The sequence below is a fragment of the Neoarthrinium moseri genome (assembly GCF_022829205.1).
Source record: "Neoarthrinium moseri strain CBS 164.80 chromosome Unknown scaffold58_Wmoseri_CBS_16480, whole genome shotgun sequence".
Taxonomy (NCBI): Eukaryota; Fungi; Ascomycota; class Sordariomycetes; order Amphisphaeriales; family Apiosporaceae; genus Neoarthrinium; species Neoarthrinium moseri.
This window is the reverse complement of record NW_026055172.1, coordinates 59,954-79,284: the sequence shown is the minus strand read 5'-3', so window position 1 is coordinate 79,284 and position 19,331 is coordinate 59,954. Positions and strand designations below refer to the sequence as shown.

At 54.3% G+C, this 19,331-nt stretch overlaps 4 protein-coding genes across 4 annotated transcripts; all 4 read left to right on the top strand.

Annotated features, from left to right (window-relative positions):
* Positions 1-111: 111 nt before the first annotated feature.
* JN550_010738 (uncharacterized protein) lies at positions 112-5,208 on the top strand (the record flags this gene model as incomplete). The annotated part of the gene is made up of 4 exons (XM_049309025.1): positions 112-1,659; positions 1,712-1,807; positions 1,855-2,349; positions 2,404-5,208. The coding sequence occupies 4 exons, from the start codon at positions 112-114 to the stop codon at positions 5,206-5,208; spliced, it is 4,944 nt and encodes a 1,647-aa protein (XP_049167264.1).
* Positions 5,209-5,982: 774 nt separating this feature from the next.
* On the top strand, positions 5,983-7,754 carry JN550_010737 (uncharacterized protein; the record flags this gene model as incomplete). The annotated part of the gene is made up of 7 exons (XM_049309024.1): positions 5,983-6,297; positions 6,384-6,538; positions 6,601-6,794; positions 6,850-6,957; positions 7,012-7,221; positions 7,287-7,383; positions 7,463-7,754. The coding sequence occupies 7 exons, from the start codon at positions 5,983-5,985 to the stop codon at positions 7,752-7,754; spliced, it is 1,371 nt and encodes a 456-aa protein (XP_049167263.1).
* Positions 7,755-8,494: 740 nt separating this feature from the next.
* Positions 8,495-9,700, top strand: JN550_010736 (uncharacterized protein; the record flags this gene model as incomplete). Its single annotated transcript, XM_049309023.1, has 2 exons — positions 8,495-8,689; positions 8,753-9,700. The coding sequence occupies 2 exons, from the start codon at positions 8,495-8,497 to the stop codon at positions 9,698-9,700; spliced, it is 1,143 nt and encodes a 380-aa protein (XP_049167262.1).
* A 2,220-nt stretch (positions 9,701-11,920) lies between these two features.
* On the top strand, positions 11,921-18,289 carry JN550_010735 (uncharacterized protein; the record flags this gene model as incomplete). Its single annotated transcript, XM_049309022.1, has 2 exons — positions 11,921-12,230; positions 12,303-18,289. The coding sequence occupies 2 exons, from the start codon at positions 11,921-11,923 to the stop codon at positions 18,287-18,289; spliced, it is 6,297 nt and encodes a 2,098-aa protein (XP_049167261.1).
* Between the last annotated feature and the right edge of the window lie 1,042 nt (positions 18,290-19,331).

Genomic DNA, 19,331 nt, shown 5'->3' with positions numbered 1-19,331 from the left:
TCACACATATACAAACGCTTGCTTCTAGGTCTGCATTCTGAAGCATAGCATCGGAGCTAAATGGAGTCGACGCAGTGATTGTCTGCTGCTCTCTCAGTCTACGATACCGAGATGCCCCTCCAGAAGTCCTTCTCCGAGCAGAACGGCTCATCGAGGAATCGCAGCAACTGGCACCGTTCAAAGAGCCATACTGGTGTCAACACGTCGACCCGCCCTCCTCCACCTGCAAAACCACTCGAACCCGTCTCCGAGACCAGCAGGAACAAACTACATGCGTTCGAATACCGCCCACCCGCGAGGGACGTCGAGCCTGCCGACGAGCATGTAGAGACTGCTGCTACCAAGAAGAACGCCTCCGACCTGGATCCAGCCAAGACGTCCGCCGTTCCGCCCCGACATGTTGACCAGACGGCCATGACGCCAGTTGCCAAGTTGGCATGGCAAGACCTTATAGGCATGCGCGATGCCGAGGAAGAAGAGGAAGACACCAGCCCGAGCGAGCGCATCTTGTGGGAGACGAAACGAGAAGATGGCCAGACCATATCACCATCCATGATGACCCGCAAGCGGAAGCGAGCACGCAGCTCCTCGCCCGTCTCCTCCCCCCTGAGCCATTCAAAACCGACAACCCCCGCAGTGAATCTGAAGAAGCTGGCACAGGCCGCCAAATCTTCACATGCCGACCCGGCCCTCGAACTGTGGGATCGCTTCACCCTCAGTGGCTCCACATCGGTGACCCCTAGGGGAGGTGCCAACCCGGCCCTGGCCCAGATCATGGTGTCGTCCTCGCCACAGCCCTCAAGAGTACTGTCTGGAGGAACCAAGGCGCCCGGTACACCGTCGGGAAGCGGCCTGAGGCGAGCAATCAGTTGTGGCGCGAATTGGCCTAAGCGCAGGCGAGGAGATCGTCCGGATACTGCAACGCCACTGGCGCCTATACAGGATCAGAGCCCAAGCGAAGGGACAAAGTCTTCCATGGTGAACGCGTTATTACGGAGTGTCAATGGCGAAATTAACAGGTCGAAAGCCATCCAGAATCGGCAGGAGTCAATGAGGTCTCCATCACCCAAAAAGCAATCCAAGTACTCCCCAGGACTACACGAATCGCCTACAAGAAAAGTAGTGCCACCGAGGCCACCACCGCCGCTATTCAAGTCTCCACCAAAGGTCAATTTGTCGCACAACCCCACAGCACATGTCCCAGCCTTGCATGACGGGGATTCATCTGACTATGGCGAGGATGACTTTGACGATAATGCTCTTATGGAACTTGACGCGACTTTGGCACCGCCTGACGAGAGTACGAGTTCAGCGGCACGCGCACCAGATACGATTATCACACAACCGGATCGCGTCTTAGGAAACCCTCCCAATTCAGATGACGATGAGTTTGGTGAATTAGATGACGATGTATTTGCTGCAGCGGAGGACTTGATTGCTGGCATTGATTTAAGCCATAGCTCTCTTGGTCGCTCGGGGGGGGCAGCAGACCGGCCTGTAGACACAGGCCTGAAGGCTGTATCGGGTAATCAAGCACAAGACTCGGGTGATGACGCATTTGAGGACGATTTTGGGGACGACTTTGACTTCGAGGCCGCTGAAATCTCGGCCACACAGACAGCTAGGCAGATGAGTAGTGCCAGCGGCGCCCTGCCTCCTGTACGTACGTAAAATAGATGAATATTGAAGATTTGCTAAACTATGGTTGTAGGCATCACATAAGCCTAGAGCGATCCAACGATACCTAGTGACCAAGGTCCTGCAGAGCGAGTTTCTGGATGATAATGGGAGATCGTTTTCAGAAAAGGTAAGTGGTATTGCGAACTCCTAACGCCCATATGCTCACGACTCCAGATCCTGTTTATCCAGGTTGATCGAAGTAATGTAATGAAGACTATCCATCTTCGGGGCGACTGGGTCGAAACGCCTGTCAGCGATAAAGCTTTCGTGCATGTCATCGGCGTCTTCGAACCAACGGGACAATGCATAATCGATAATAACCACAATATCCTTATTCTGCATCCCGACCAGTTGATATCAGCAACGGTTGTAGCGGATAGCTTCACTTGCATGCGGCGGGCTGTGCTCCAGGACCGTGTCAAGGCAACTAGCGAGGCTTCCGCACCATTAGTCTACGGCACTTTGTTACATGAGATATTCCAGGAGGCAATGATGACCAATGACTGGAGCATGTCGTTTCTCGACTCACTGATCCTGAAGATTACTGAGAAACATGTGGAGGATCTGTACAAGATCAAGGTGTCGATGAACGATGCTCGAGAACACCTGAGATCGAAAATGACGGAGTTGAGGTGCTGGGCCTCGGCATTTGTGTCTGATAAACCCAAGGTCAGTTTAGAATATTCATATGCGCCATTTCCGGAAAACTAACATAAACCTTAGCCTGACGCGGTTGTGCAGGGCCGCAACGGAGACAAGGCAGTCATGTGTGTGAGCAAGTTGCTTGATGTTGAGGAACATGTGTGGTCACCCCTGTACGGGTTGAAAGGCAACATCGACGCCACTGTACAAGTCACCATGAAAGATGGTACCCAACAACGAACTTTGACGGTGCCTTTCGAGGTCAAGACGGGAAAGAATGCAACAGCCAATCACCAGGCCCAGACGTCGCTCTACAATCTGCTCTTGTCGGATCGCTACGACATTGAGATAGCCTATGGCATCCTTTACTACATGGAAACCTCAAAAGTTACCCGCATCCCGACCATCCGCCATGAACTTCGCCACATGATCATGCAGCGGAATCAGTTGGCCTGCCACGTTCGAGAACGCAGTGTGCAACTTCCACCAATGAAGCGAAGCACCAATACTTGTGGCAATTGCTACGCAAAAGTGTCCTGCTTCATCTACCACAAACTGGCAGACGATGGCGATGTGGAGACAAGTGGCGTGAAGAACAAGTTCGACGAGGTCGTCAAGCACTTGACAACGACACACCAACAGTTTTTCCTGAAATGGGAAGATTTGTTGACCAAAGAAGAGAAGGAAAGTCAGAAACTGCGGCGCGAGCTGTGGACGATGTTGAGCTCAGAGCGTGAAAAGGTCGGTAGATGTTTTGCCAACGTTCTGATCGAAGAAGGCTCTGCATTTGAGGAGAAAGACAGTCCCAAGATCAACCGCTACAAGTACTCGTTCATCAAAGACACTCCACCGGCAGGTTTCTCTTTTCTGGATTCCCAGCTGGCTGTTGGTGAACCCATCGTAGTCTCGGATGAGCAAGGGCATTTTGCTTTGGCACTGGGCTTCGTCACTTCAGTGAGGAAGCAACGAATCAGTGTAGCTGTGGACCGGCGGCTGCACAATGCTCGTATTCGTCGGCCAGGATTCAATGAGACGAGCAACCAGGTGTTTGCCAGCATCATGGAGGTCGTACCGGAAGGGGCGCCGCCCACAGCATCACAAGGCAAAATCAAGAAATCCCCCATCCGCTACAGACTCGACAAAGACGAATTCAGCAATGGGATGGCAACCGTCCGCAACAATCTTGTGCAGATCATGGCGAATGACATCTTTGGCTCAAGAGAAATTCGTCGCTTAGTAGTCGATCTTGCACCGCCAACATTCAAAGCCGCATCTACGCAGTACAGTATCAATGGTCAGGAAAGCCTCAATGTTGACCAAAAAAAGGCGATCGAGAAGGTCATGAGTGCCAATGATTATGCCTTGGTACTTGGCATGCCCGGAACTGGTAAAACTACAACCATAGCACACATCATCCGAGCTCTTGTCAGTCAAGGCAAGAGCGTACTCCTAACTTCTTACACGCACTCGGCAGTTGACAATATTTTACTGAAGCTCAAAAAGGACAGCATGCGGATCCTGCGCCTTGGAGCTCCAGCTAAGGTCCATCCTGAGGTACAAGACTTTGCCATCCTGGCAGGGCAGCCAATGGATACTTTTGAGCAAATACATGATGCTTGGCACGGAACCCCTATTGTTGCTACAACATGCCTAGGTGTAAACCATCCAGTTTTCAACGAACGAACCTTCGACTACTGCATTGTCGATGAGGCATCACAGATTACCTTGCCCATCTGTCTGGGTCCTATCAGGCTAGCGCGGACGTTCGTCCTCGTCGGAGACCACAATCAACTACCCCCACTGGTCCAAAACGAAGATGCCAGAATAGGAGGCTTGGACATCAGTCTGTTCAAGCTTCTCTCAGATACGCACCCGGACTCGGTTGTGAACCTTGAGCATCAATACCGTATGTGTGAGGATGTCATGACTCTGAGCAATACTCTGATCTATAATGGCCGGCTGAAATGCGGCACTGAAGCCCTTCGCCATCAGAAGCTGGAGATTCCCAACATGGATGCCGTCCGCCAAAAGCATTACGACGCCTCGACAATTGCTCGATTCAGTACGCCGCGTTCATTCTGCACAAACTGGACGAATCCCTCATGTTGGCTTCGCTCTTTGATCGACCCCCAAGCCCCGGTTCGTTTCATCAACACAGACGCCTTGCCTGACGCGCGCGAGGAGGCCAAAGGAAATCGCATTGTCAACCCCACCGAGGCTCGCATCGTGACCCAGCTCGTCGATGCCTTCCTCTCCGTTGGCGTGCCTGCGTCTGAGATTGGTGTCATGACGCATTATCGAAGCCAACTTTCTGTGTTGAAGCATAATCTACGCGGCCACGGTTCAAATATCGAGCTGCACACTGCAGACCGGTTTCAAGGGCGCGATAAGGAGGTCATAGTGCTCTCTCTGGTTCGTTCGAACGAGCAGCACAACATTGGTGATCTTCTCAAGGATTGGAGACGCATCAATGTCGCATTCACACGTGCCAAGACGAAGTTGCTTGTGGTCGGCAGCCGCGACACCCTGAGGGGATGTGGCGAGGACGAGATGGTGTCGAGGTTCATCAGGCTGATGGAGGAGAGGAACTGGGTGTATGACCTGCCCAGCGACGCCCTGGAGAGCCACTGGTTTGAGGAAGGCGCAACACAAATTACCGCAACCGGCGAAGGCGCGGTGGTGTCTCAGAGGTCTCAGGATCTGTCACCAGCCAAGAAGATTTCGAAGAAGAGCCCGCTCAAGGGTCGTGTCTCTGCATTCGGGAAGGAGAACATGAGGCCCGTGCCGTTGAAGAGGGGCAAAGTCACTGAGCGGGCTTTGTTGAAAGGCAAGCCCATTTTGACGGATATTTTTAATGACATGATGAGCAGCCCTGGTGGATATTAGATATGGGCGAGGAGCGTGACGGCAACCTGAGAGTTGAAGGTTTGATTATATAAATAGGATTGGTGCTCCTGTTGGGATAGCATCGCTAGAATATCTGCATAACCATCCTATAGTGAGAAGGGCTTCCCGGGAAAAGTGTTTACCTTGTTTTGGCATGAAGAGATCACATTACGATGGGCTATATGGCGCACTTACAAGATCGCATGAAATCAGTCACTGTTCGACGGTCCCTGTAATTAATTCGACAATTACTGGGAATTTGACCGAGAAACAAAATGAGCAACTAGAGATTATTTGTTTACATGGTCAAGGTGTTCTAGTTTTCTGAATCAGTGTACTGGATGCCGCTGATTTAAACTTTAGCTCCCTGTTCAATAGTATAATTCGCGCAGTCCGATTTCGTCGTACGACTTACACATATGCACGGCATCGACAGTTCTCATCTGGCAAACTCCAAGCGCCAAGGCCCTAGAAGTTGCAACAGGACCGAATCAACATCAGGAAATCAAGACGAAGTGACTCAAACTGACTCGCCGTGCCTGATTGATACCCCGAAAAGGTCAAGAGCAATTCCGCAATGCCGGCACTTCCCCACAGCCAGTCCCCTCACTTGGACCGCGTCCCCCACATCGGCTGGCCCTGGAGGCGGCGATCCAAGACAAAACAGAAGAAAAGGAAAATTAGCGATGGCTGGGAGGACCCCGGTGATGACCTCATTCGAGCGATCCCGCGTAAACAACAACCCGTGCGGCCGGCACTGCAACCCTCCTCGCGATGGCTTCTCCGCAGGTGCGGGGAAGTACAAAACCCGCCTCGCCCGCTGCTGCTGTGGCTGCGGCCGGCTCCCGTCGTGAGAAGCGGAAGGCCGATGCGATCTCCGGCAGCAGTAACAGCACGACCACGACCAAGATCGGTGTAGCCATGGCTCTCACAGTGCTTCTCGTCGGGCTGCTCGTCCCCCTGGGCTTCAGCCCCTTCTCTCGGACCGCTTCGGCGCGGGAGCTCCCGGCCTTGGCCCAGGTCATAGACCAGAAGAGCTTCAACGTCCTCGAGACGGTGCCGCCCCCCTCTGTGGCCAATGCCTCCACGGTACGTTTGTTGAATGTGATAGATTGATTTATTAAGGAAGCAGAAAGACTTTGCTTCTGAAATTGAGTGCTAATTGGGTTCTCTAGCTGTTCATCTGGCCTGGAGTTACCGAGGAGTCCTTGACGGCAAAGCCATTTCACATCTACGATGACGACTTCTACGAGGTTATCGGCGACAACCCGACCTTGACTCTGCTTGCGCGAACTGAGTCTGATCCCTTGTTTCACGAGGCGGTCGTTTGGTAAGTCCAGCCGATCGACACGAGAGTCGAGCGCGTGCAGAAAAGCTAACACTTGTGTTCAGGTATCCACCTACTGACGAGGTGTTCTTCGTCCAGAATGCCGGAGCCCCTGCTGCGGGAACCGGACTCAACAAGTCGTCCATCATCCAGAAGATTTCGCTTGCCGAGGCAGACGCCGTCAAAGGTTCCAGGAATGCGACTGGGAACGTGACGGTCACTGTAGTGCCGTCGAACCCGCAGGTTGTCAACCCCAATGGTACAGCTCAATTCTGCAGACATGTCAGTTGTTTTGCGAGTGCTGACTTTTCCAGGCGCCACTTACTACAAGGGAAACATCATCTACGCCGCCGAAGGCCAGGGAGACAACGTGCCGTCCGCTCTCCAGTTGATGAACCCAGTAGAGCCTTACAACACGACCAGTAAGCAGATTTCTTTCTTAGAGCCAAAGCACAGCTGCTAACTCTTTGATGCAGTTCTTGTGAACAACTACTTCGGTAGGCAGTTCAACTCGCTGAACGACATTGCCATCAACCCTCGTAACGGAGACATCTACTTCACCGATACTCTCTACGGCTACCTCCAGGACTTCCGCCCGGCACCTGGCCTGCGAAACCAGGTCTACCGACTGAACGCGGAGACCGGGGCTTTGACTGTTGTCGCTGATGGTTTTGTGTTACCCAACGGTATGGCACCATTGACGCAAGCCTTAACTTTAAATTGGAACTAGAAATACTGACAAGAATTACAGGTCTGACCTTTTCGCCCAGTGGTGGCTACGCTTACGTGACTGATACGGGTATCAACCATGGCTTCTTTGGCTTCAACTACTCGGACCCATCCAGCATGTAAGTCCATGTTGCTCCTCCCTCCCCCTTTTCCACTGCTATACCCGTGATAACCCGAGGCGCTAACACTTTCACCCAGCTACCGCTTCGACGTCGGCGACGACGGCACCTTCGACAATCGCAAGACCTTCGCCTTCGTCGCGTCGGGCGTTCCTGACGGCGTGCACACGGACTCCAAGGGCTTTGTCTACGCCGGATGCGGCGACGGCCTGCACGTCTGGAACCCGTCAGGCACCCTGATCGGCAAGATCTATACGGGCAGCACCGCCGCCAACTTCCAGTTCGCAGGGGACGGCCGTCTCGTCATCATGGGCGAGACCGAGCTGTTCTATGCTACACTGGCTGCAAAGGGCACGCCGCTATACGAATAGGCTGGTAATTGGGACGCGCGGACGTGGATGGCTGCACTAGTCACTAATCTTTATATAATCAAAATGTATTCCTGGAATATATATGCAGCTTAATATGACAATGACAAACTTCGTGCCACTTGCTATGTTCAAACGAAGGACCGAAGGAACTTAGAGAGGCGCCGACGGTCTCTTCAATAGTCGGTTTCCTACGCGTTCAGCTAACTAAGAATTATCTGAATCCCAGAAAGCTCTAACACGTGCGTGAAGGCAAACAAGACGTTCAAATCTTTTGCCTCCCTACGTAAGCATATAAGTGCTAAAAGTAGTTTTCATGTCCGTGGTCGCTTTCAGCTATTCGCGAGAACGGAGATCTCGATGGCCCCACCGGGCACGTTCTTGGATGATTGGCCAATGGGCCTGGTTCGGAAGCGCAACCGAGCTGCCCAGCAAAAGATCTAATGTCGTTAATCACGAACCACCCCACTGTCGCCCTCGATCATGAACGGAAAACGTGCTGAAAGGTTCCCGAGATGCATGCAGGAACAGATAGTTTCGGGAGGGACCCGACTGAGTGGTTCGGTCGTTGGGCGTTCTCCCGGGACCCAGACGCACTACAGCCCCCGGTCTGCTTGATATAAGGACGGATCGCCGCGGTAGAGTGGGATTGGGATCTCCAAGTCCGTCTTCGTGCTTGTCAACGTCGCGCTTCCCTGATACTGAGGCCTCGCCCCGCGCCCTTCGTTGAACTACCAGTCAAGATGCTCTTCAGATGCGCAGCCGTATTTCTGGCGCTGACGCCAACCTCACTCGCGTGGGAATGGGGCAAGTCTGGCAAATGGACGGGTACGCAGCGGATGTCTTGCCATGGCGGTAGCTCGTATATCAACTACACCACCGTGACGGGCTTTTTCCAGCAAGACGACGCGGCTACCGACCCCAGCGGGTTCGATTATGTCAGCACTCCTATCCATGAGGACGCCAGTCGGCTTCGCTGATTCATTGCTAACAAAGTACAGACGAAATCAAACTATGGTCTCATCAACCAAACATACCCTACGGACGCCAAGTTCGACGTGGACGGCACCAAGACACAATGGCAACGTTTTGAGTACTACGTCAACACCCTGAACGTGGAGGCCGACTCCAAGACCCAGTACAAGGTGTTGTTCTTTGCGAGACATGGTGAAGGATACCACAATGCCGCCGAGACCTTCTATGGCACTCCCGCTTGGAACTGCTACTGGTCGGAGCAGGATGGCAACGGTACCGTGACCTGGGCCGATGCCTACCTGACGGAGGCGGGTATCGCGCAGACGACCAAGGCCAACAACTTCTGGAAGGGCCAGCTGAAGGACCAGAAGATGCCCGCGCCTCAGTCGTACTACACCAGCCCGATGAACCGGTGCACCATCACGGCGAACCTGACCTTCAACGGCCTGGATCTGCCGGCCAAGTACCCCTTCGTGCCGACGGTCAAGGAGCTGTTCCGCGAGGGCATCAGCATCCACACGTGCGACCGGCGCTCCAGCAAGAGCCACATCCAGAGCCTGTTCCCGTGGTACCAGTTCGAGGCCGGGTTCACGGAGCACGACGAGCTGTGGAATGGGACGTACGCCGAGACGTCGGCGGCGCAGGCGGTGCGCAGCAAGCGCGTGCTGGACGACGTCTTCAGCGGCGACGAGCACACGTGGATCAGCGTCACCAGCCACTCGGGCGAGATCCGCAGCCTGCTGTCGGTCCTGGGCCACCGCGCCTTCAGCCTGTCGACCGGCCAGGCCATCCCCGTGCTCGTCCGCGCCCAGAACCTCCGCAAGGTCGACGCCCCCACCGCCACCGTCAGCTCCTGGGCCCTCGACCCCACCTGCACCGCGCCGCCCGTCACGAGCATCGCCGGCACCGGGTGTGTGTGCTCGACGGCTTCGTCGACGCTGGCCAGTGCTACCTCTACTATCACTTCTGTGTAGACTAATGGGTGACTTGGACGTGGGTGATGGTTTGGTGTAGAAATAGCCAGTATGATGCTTGAATAACATATAATGCCTAGTATTCAAAAGATGACGTGCATCAAGGTATGAAAATATAGAATTTTGGGGTGAATCAGGCCTTGGCGTTGGAAGGCTGTCAGGTTGCTCTCATTTAGGGCAATAGGCCAGCCTTCACATGCAGATATCTCTCTGTGAAGCATACTGTCAAGGGTGAGTGGAAAGATAATAGTAGTCTCGAATGGCTATTCTTTGGATGCTGGGACCGCAAAGTTGTGACGAGGTGAACGTCAGAAATACTTGTGAATCAGCAGCCAAGGAAGATCATCAGCTCTCTGGTTTTCAGGTAAGGGGTTGGGTGATCGTCAGCAGGCGACCTGTATGGCATTATATCATATCAGCTTGAGATCGAAGGTTGGCTGTTCTAAGTCCCCCTGGACTGCCTCAAGCGCATGCATGGGGAGTTATTATGCGTGTTAATCAGGTACTAGGGTAGGTAAGGGACGGTTTGACTGGTGACTGCGCAATCGCAATAAGGATGGAATCAACGCAATGCTGCATCAAATTAATCAAGCTACTCTTTTACCAATGTGGCGACTCTCAAGCAGCCAAGAGATCCATGTGCAGAATATCCCAAGTTGTTTTTGCTGCAACTGCAGCTTGCCACGTTGTATATGGGTGACCCAGCTGCTCCCAGCTGACGGCATCCAACACTGGCGAGCGAGTACGAGTGACTAGCGTGACTAAGGCGCATCAAATGCACGGGCCTGGCGATGCAGGCGGCTGTTGGAATTCAGGCCAATCATGGGTAGCAGAGCCTGATGGATGCCGAGGGCAGACACGGCGGGATGGGGGATATGGCATATGGCCCATCATGGGATGGATATGGAGTTCGCCCGAAGAGTCGCCCGCCGCCTTGTTGCCCAATTGTGAATTGTGAATTGAGACCTACCAGTCAATTCATTCATCGTCGACAGCCATACAGACAAGGATACCTCACTTCTACCGCTGCAATCGCCCGCCTCGTCCGCGCGCGCTCCCCTTGCTTTTTGCCCCCCCTCCTCCAACGAACCCTTTCCGTCGACGGTAGCACCAGTTGTCGAAGGTAGGACCTGACTGGCAAACCCAGGCGTGGTCTGTCCAAGTATCTGTCCAGTAGGGAACCAGATAGCGTGGTAGCGCGGTAGCGTGGTGGTGTCCAGTGGGCCGCACCTGGGCAGCCGGTGGACAGCACAGCGCAGCCAGCAGGCACTGACTGCAAAAGCACGGGCCAGCAAGGCCCCAGAATCTTCAAGGCTCAAGGCTCAAGCTGTCAGCCCGCCCGCCAGCCAGCACACACAGAGAGCACACAGCACACAGCACACAGCAACAAAGCACGAGCACTCCTCCTCCCCGTCCTCCCAAGACAGAAACATAACATACCTACATCGTCACCATCATCGGCAACGGTCCCCCCATCACCTCCCGCACCCGACTGGCCAAACCCATCCAGGCTACTGGCGACGAGCGCATGACTCCCGTGACCGCCCATCTACGGAGTCTGCGCATAGTCTCCCTCTCCCTCTGCCTCTCCGCCCCTGCACAGCGTCACTCTGCCTGACCATCCACACGACACACCCTCCTCGTGCTGCCGTGCATCGCCTGAGCCCGGCCGCCCAGCCGCCCAGCCGCCCACGCCCGCCCAAGCTGCCCCGACGCGCACCGGAGGACGACAGCGAGGCGCAAAGGGAGCTTCATTCGGTTCGCCGCCAGCCTTCCCTCCCGAACCGCGTTCCGCACCTCCTCCCCCCGCAAACCTTATAACGACCCTCATGGTCCCTCCACCTCCGCCTGCCTCCCAGTCACAAACTTCAGGCAGGTCAGGAACCTTCTCCCCCGTCCCGCCCGGCCAGCCTCTGCAGACCGCCGGCGTCAGCTCTGCAGCGAGCTCCATCATCGGTAGCCCAACCGGCAGCCATCGATACGACCGATCCACCACCTCCGTCACCGTGACCCAGGTCTCTGTCCTCTTGGGTCAGCTGCAAAACGACATTGCGAACCGTACCAAAGTCACAGACCAGTTACAGAAAGTATGTTTGCCCTGTCCCATACCCCACTGTGCCACACGCGCTGTGTGAAGCACATGATCCCTAAGCACCCCCGAATTTCCCATCAGTGCTAACTCGGCCCCTTCCCCTCCCCTAGCTCATCAATGACAACGGCATGGAAGTCTTCTCGAAATACTTCACCAAGCTGGTGAACCAGAATGCCGGCGCCATCTGGCCCGGCATCAACCGGCCGGCCTCGAGCCCCGGCAACTACTCTCTGCTGGCCGCCGAGATGGCCAAGATCTCACATGACCTGGACCAGGCCCCAAAGATAGCCGAGTCGATCGAGAACGGCACCGAGGACCTGTTCCGCGTCAACTTTGATCTGTCCACCTTCATGGAACACTTCAAGCTGGATGCCTTGGAGAAAACGATACTGGCCCTGGCCTTCAAGTTCGGTCCCAGCCAGGATCTTAAGCTGAAAGGTACGTTTGATTCCGACCCCCGTTACCCTGCCCCTTACTCGTCCCGGTGCTGACACGTGCCTCTTCTCTTAGCCGATGCCATTCTTGCCACAAATTTCCCTACCTTTGTGAATATCATTGCTCGGCCTGACTACGGCGCGCATAGCGATTTGACCGCCGAATCTATCTCTACCATCCTCGATCGCTTCATCCAAGGCCACCCGCCAACCTTTACTCCCACCGCCAAGTCGGAGCTCATCCACAAGGTCAAGTCACGCTGGGCGCAGCCTGACCAGACGCCGCCTTTGGAAGTGCTGGCTTCACTGGACCTGCTCCGTGTTTTGGGTGATAAGTCCCCCTGCGCGCTTGCCTCGTACATACAGCGGGTTGGCACCGACTTCACGCGCGACGAGGAAACGTGCTATGGGTACCTTCAGAAGCGTACAGACAACATTGGGTTGAGCACGGAACAGGTCTCCTCCGCACTGACATATACCGCCGTCAGCCAGACACCAAGATTCAACGCCTCTGTCCTGGTTGCTGCCCTGCGGCGAGTTCTCCCGCCTTCGTTTGTTTGGCAGGACGTCGTGGCGTACTTCGACCAGCGCGACGTTAGGGTGTCGCCGGAACAGTTTTTACGCCTTTACCACGCCTTGTTACCCCTCGCCCAGCCTACTGACTCAACCGAACAACTCGACATACAAGTGCTCTGGGGAGGCCTGCACTGGGAATATCCCGAGACCCAGCTGGCTTTCATCTGCGCATTCGCGTCCCTGACACCGGAGCAATTGGATGCCACGACCATCCCCGGCCTACAGCCAACCTTCACTCTCGCTGAGTATGATCAATCACCTCCAGCAGCGCGTGAGAGAGCTGCCGTGGCCGTGAAGCATCCACTTGTATCAGTCGCCGCACTCTCGGCTATCTTCCAGGTTGCTCTTGACTCTATCCACGCATCGCAGGGTCCCGAGGCGAAACGGCTATTCCAACAAGTTGTCATTCCCAATCTCGACATCTTCCTTGTTTCAGCCTTCGGCGTACCCAAGCCTTGGACGTTGATGGCTACCGAGACTTTGACATCTCTCTTCGCAGAGTTTCTGTACAAGGGTCCTGAGGCTAGTGTCTTCGTCATGGACAGTCTCTGGAGGAAAGACAAGGACTGGGTTCGTCAGCGTCTCATTGATGCCCACGCGGTCAAGCCCCTAGATTTGGCCACCATCTTTGAGCATGCTGTGAGGCACAACTGGCTTGAGGATTTGGTATACCTGCCTAACGGCTTTGGTTACGACATTGCTGCTCTGGCCCACGCTCGCGGTTACCTCAATCTGCAGGAATGGGCCGGCACGATGATGCAGGAGTCCACTGACGTCTCCCGGTCGCTTCTACAATTCTTAATGATCAAGGCGGGCATGGAATTCCGATTTCAGCGCACTCCGGAAGGCCAGGTTCCGCAGAAGGAGAGCACAACACTCCACGTCAAAACCGTGTCGGCCATGCTTCAGATACTCGAGGACTTCATGCCCAAGTCGCCAATCCACGAGATGATCATGATACAACGCCAGTGCATCATCGCATACCCGCGGCTTATAAACTACGGCGAGGGATACGACGACATCATCGACGCCAACGGCGCGGCCGGCAACGCGTTGCCTTCACAGGCCAACGCTAGGATGGAGGAACACTACAAGCACATGTACTCTAATGAGATACAGGTCAAGGATATTGTCGATACCCTCCACCGGTACAAGCACTCACGCGAGCCGCTCGAGCAGGACGTGTTTGCGTGCATAGTTCATGGGCTTTTTGACGAGTATTCTCATTATACCGGTTATCCTCTCGAAGCCCTGGCTACCACTGCAGTGCTCTTTGGTGGTGTGATTTCGCACAAGCTCATCCCTGATTTACCGCTGAAAGTTGGCCTGGGCATGATTCTCGAGGCTGTAAGGGACCACCCGCCTGAACATTCCATGTACAAATTTGGTCTCCAGGCCTTGATGCAGCTGCTCGGCCGTTTCCGAGAATGGCCTGGGTTCTGCAAGCAACTCGTACAGATTCCTGGGCTGCAGGGAACGGAAGCCTGGAAGAAAGCCATCGAGGTCGTGAAGGACCATGAAGAGGACATGGCCCATGGCAAGAACGGCGCAGCGGCTGAGCCTGACATCATGGTTAATGGCAACGGTGGCGGCAGCGATGGGCGAGGTGGTGAGAATCCTACTCCGCCATTCGCATCCATCAGCGCCGACCCAGCGCCTGCGAATCTGCACTACGACGACCCCGACGAAACTGTTCAGGATTCGATACAGTTTGGTCTCAACAACCTGACCGCCGCCAAGCTGCAGGCTGTTTTCCAAGAAATCCGAGGCAGCTTCGAACACCGGTATCAGCAATGGTTCGCAAGTCATCTTGTCGAAGAGCGAGCAAAGATGCAGCCCAATTATCATCAGGTCTACCTGGACTTTGTGCGACTCTTCCAAGACAAGTCTCTGAACACTGAGATCTTGAGACAGACCTACATCAGCGTTACACGCATGATCAACTCTGAAAGCACCCTGCAGAACTCTACAGAGCGAACTCACCTGAAGAATCTGGGCGCCTGGCTTGGTCTGCTCACCATTGCCAGAGACCAGCCGATCAAGCACCGCAACATTGCATTCAAGCAGCTTCTCGTAGAAGCGTATGACACGAAGAGGCTCATTGTTGTCATTCCCTTTGTCTGCAAAGTCCTCATTCAAGGTGCTAGGTCCACGGTCTACCGGCCACCGAACCCGTGGTTAATGGACATTCTGCACTTACTTATCGAGCTCTACCACAATGGCGATCTTAAGCTCAACCTGAAGTTCGAGATCGAGGTTCTTTGCAAGGACCTCAACCTCGACCACAACACCATTGAGCCGTCCCAAGAGCTTTCTCAACACCGAGCCCAAGTCGACGAAATCGGCGACCTCACAACCGTCGATGCGCTGGATCAGTTCGACAATCTCTCCCTGAATGGAATGGCCGGCGCTGTCTCTACTGGCCTTTCCCCGCATGCCGTTGTACAGGTGACCATTCCAGATCTCGGACCCCAGCTACAAATCCCACCCGTCAATGAAATGATTGTCAGCACTGCTCGGTTACACGAAATGGTTCGCACGGCACTTACCAGGGCGCTCCAAGAGATCATCACACCTGTTGTTGACAGATCAGTAACTATTGCTGCCATCTCCACACAGCAGATGATCCACAAAGACTTCGTCACCGAGTTGGACGAGGCCCGGATTCGAAACTCGGCCATCACCATGGTCAAAGCTACTGCTGGCAGTTTGGCACTTGTTACTAGTAAGGAGCCACTACGAGCCAACATCACCAACTACATGCGCCAGCTTTCTAGCGAGCTGCAGCAACCTCTTCCCGAAGGCACTCTAATCATGTGTGTCAACTCGAACCTCGAGCTGGCCTGCAGTGTCATTGAGAAGCATGCGGAAGAGAGAGCCCTTCCGGAGATTGAGGAGATGATGGAACAAGAGTTGGAAGCTCGCCGTCGTCACAGGATGCAGAGGCCTAACGAGCCATACTGCGATCCCGGCCTTAGCCGCTGGTCTTTGACCATTCCAAACCCTTACAAGCTTGCCCCCAGTCTGACTGGCCTCACCGCAGAGCAGCTTGCAATCTACGAGGAATTTGGACGACAGTCACGCGCTCCTGCTCCCGCCAACCAGGCTCACGCTGCTTCGGCTTCCGATGCTACTCGCAGTATCGCGAACGAGGTTCTTCAGGATCAGTACAGCTCGGTCCCAAATCTACCAACCCCAGCCGAGACTCCTTCCTTGCCGCACCTACCGACGCAGCTCCCATACCCTGTTCACCAAGCAGCTGTGACGAATGGACGGCCCTCGGTGTCCACCCAGGTGGACGCACGGGCCCTCATTGAGCGGTTTGCCAAACTGCTTGGTGAGCTGCAGCGTGCCGCCATGGAGTCGCGTGAAGAACACTTCACTGATCTCCCAAGGCCTCATGCCGTGTTGGATGCTGTTGATGCCCTCACACAACTGATCATCAGGACCTCCCAAAGTTCTGATGAGTTTGCGGTGTATGCGGCGGAGAAGATCTGTGGAAACCTATTCTCGCAGGTCGACCACACACTCTTCCTCGAGAGTTTAGTCCATGTGCTCGAGTCCTTGTTGAAGATTTCTGCCACCTCTGGCTCCGGCCTTCTTGACAGAGTTCAGACACTCTTCCGTCAGCAACTGCCCCAAAGCTTCCTCAACATCTCTCTCATCACCGCCCTTCTCGGTACGACTCTGGCAGATCTCTTGAGCCTTCAGACTCTCGATGAAGCCGTGTCGCAGGCGCTGGCTAAGAGGGACGAGGGATCCCTGGAGTTTTTCGAAAGGTTGTGGGATCTGACACTTGCCACCGACAGGCCAGTTGCGCTTTACGGTGACTTCCCTGCAAGTCTGTCCCAAGTTTGGCCCTGGATCAACCAGGAGCCTGACCTTGAGGTCTCTCAGCGCTTGAAGTCCAAGATCCTAGGTTCCGGGCTCCTTCCTCCCGGACAAGCTGGAGATTCTCACCAGAACGAGCAGTACGAATACATTTTTGAGGAGTGGGTCCGCCTATGCTATAACCTCAATGCCCCAGAGAAAGCAGTCATCTCATTCGCCAGACAACTTCTGGCAAAGGGCGTCATTGCCAACAAAGACGGGCTTGTATCCTTCATTCGGTATTCGTTGGACATTGCCATCGCCATGAGTGAGCCGGCTTTGCTTGCTGGAGCTAGCGGCCACGATGCCTTCCTCGGTATCGACGCACTGGCTAGACTTGTCGGCATTTTAGCCCATGAGAACATCCTACAACTCAGCGACATGATGGTCGGAGCCATGGCAGTTTTAGATGCCGCCCTCAACATAGGCACACTGGTCCTCAACCATCACCATGTGCAGCGAGGCGAGAACTTCAACTCACGCGCCTTCTTCCGCTTCTATAACATGCTCATGTCCGAGGCGGATGCTGCATTGAACTCCGCTTCAGCCGCCGACCAAGACATCTCCGAGCCACATCGCCGCGAGTTCCTGCTCAGAGCAGCCGACACATTCCTACAGATTGCACCGAACCGCTTCCCTGGGTTCTCCTTCTCCTGGCTGGAACTGATTCAGCACCGACTTTTCATGCCGTACCTGATGAACCTGGACGGCAAGCAGGGCTGGGAACCCTTTTCCAAGATTGTGGTGGCGCTCCTGCGTGACGTCAGCGCATACCTGAACTTCGTCGAGATTCACGATGTTGCCAAGGACTTCATTCGGGCTGCTACCAAGCTCGTTCTGATTTTGCAGCATGACTATCCCGACTTCCTCGCAGCCCATCACGTCCGATTCTGCGCCAATCTCACACCTCACGCTATGCAACTCCGTAACATCATCCTCTTCGCCAATGCGCGCCAGGATGCTGGCGAGACATCGGGTTTATCGGCAGACTATGAGTCCGCCGGAACCTACATACAAGAGAATGGCCTGCTTGGACTCGTGGACCAGCTGCTGGAAAATGGTCCGTCGGAGGATGCTATCGCTCACCTGACCCATGCCATCCACAGGAACGATGGGCGATCATCCGTCTTCGGCAACGTCGCTGTCAGCACAAACACTGCGCTTGTGAACGCTGTGGTACTCTACATCGGCACTTGCGCTGTGAAGCGAGCGGAGGGCAAGGCTGACATTTTCGTCCCTGGCTCTCCCGATGTTGCGACACTGTCCCTTCTCGCCCACGAGCTGAGCCCCGAGTCGCGTTATTTCCTCCTGTCAAGCATGATGGACGAATTACGGGCACCTAGTGCCGTCACTAGCTATTACAGCCAAGTCCTGCTTGAGCTGTGGGGACACGATGTTAATGACCCCGAGGAACTTGATATCCGTCAGCAGATTGCTCGCATCCTTCTCGAGCGCTTCTCGGGCTTCTGGCCACAGCCGTGGGGTCTAGTCTATGTTACTCTCGAACTTGTAAAGAACGAGAAGTACATGTTCTTTGATCAACCATTCATCAAGGCCGATCGAGAGGTTCGCGACCGATTTCAGGCCATCTTCCGTAGCATCGCTGACATTGCCTAGGTCGGAACGCGATTCTTGCAAGTCGCCAACAACGCTCCCTAGCGGGCCGAGTCGCCTTGGTGGCTTACCGAGCGCAGGATTCGGAGTCACGCGAAAAGATCCGCTAGTCTTGGATCTACTGCATCTATTGTTGCAAGACAACGTACGCCGAAACGTACGAAAACAAGACCTTGAATAATCCATATCGCCGCTTGTGGTGCTACCCACATCGGCCCAAGTCACTCGTCGGGCCATTCTCTACCCCATGGTCAACGATGATAAACAACCGCTTGCGACAAAACTATCTTGAGCACTTTGAATCTGGTAATGGAACCTTTTGGGAGGAAGGGGACAAAAACTATGCCTCGGGCAGATCATGATACCACGCTTGGCGTTGAATCGACATGATGGTGATTGGAACGATGAACGGCATTTTAGAGGCGTCATAGGGGGGCAGCATGAATTTTTCTACTTCGACTGTACTTTGGTTTGAGAGGACTGTATGATAGGATTGACTGCTTGGGCAGGTGGTCAAGCCTGCTTCCTTCCCGGATTGTGTATTAATATATAGATCGTGCACACAAGCATCGATCCCCATCCCCATCACTGTCGTGATGTTTTGATTCCCTTGCTCTGATTATCATGTCTGGCTTGTCAAGATCCTTGTTGCGTTGTGGCCCCGGCAGGATGCAGAAGCGCTCAAACGTGAATAAGGAATAATAGGTAATGAAGGGCATATATTACACGGCTTCCCGCAGCCAAAAACTCCAAGCTGAATGTCTAAGGGGCAATGCTGACCGGTGACTGCGTAATCTTCCAACTTGGCAAGATTATTTGCCAGGTGCATTTCATACAGCATGTTTAGGGCCATAGAACACCCGGGTATTCACTTGCCTAGCCAGATTTCCATCTCGCGTACTCCCTACATAGTAGGAAGAAAAGTGGGACTCTATTCCCGGTTTGGATGGGCTTCTTTCTATCTCTTGAGCGACGGAAAAGCAATCGGTCACAGACAGCGAGCAAATCGTAAAACCACGGCGAATATACGGTGTCTTTGCATGAT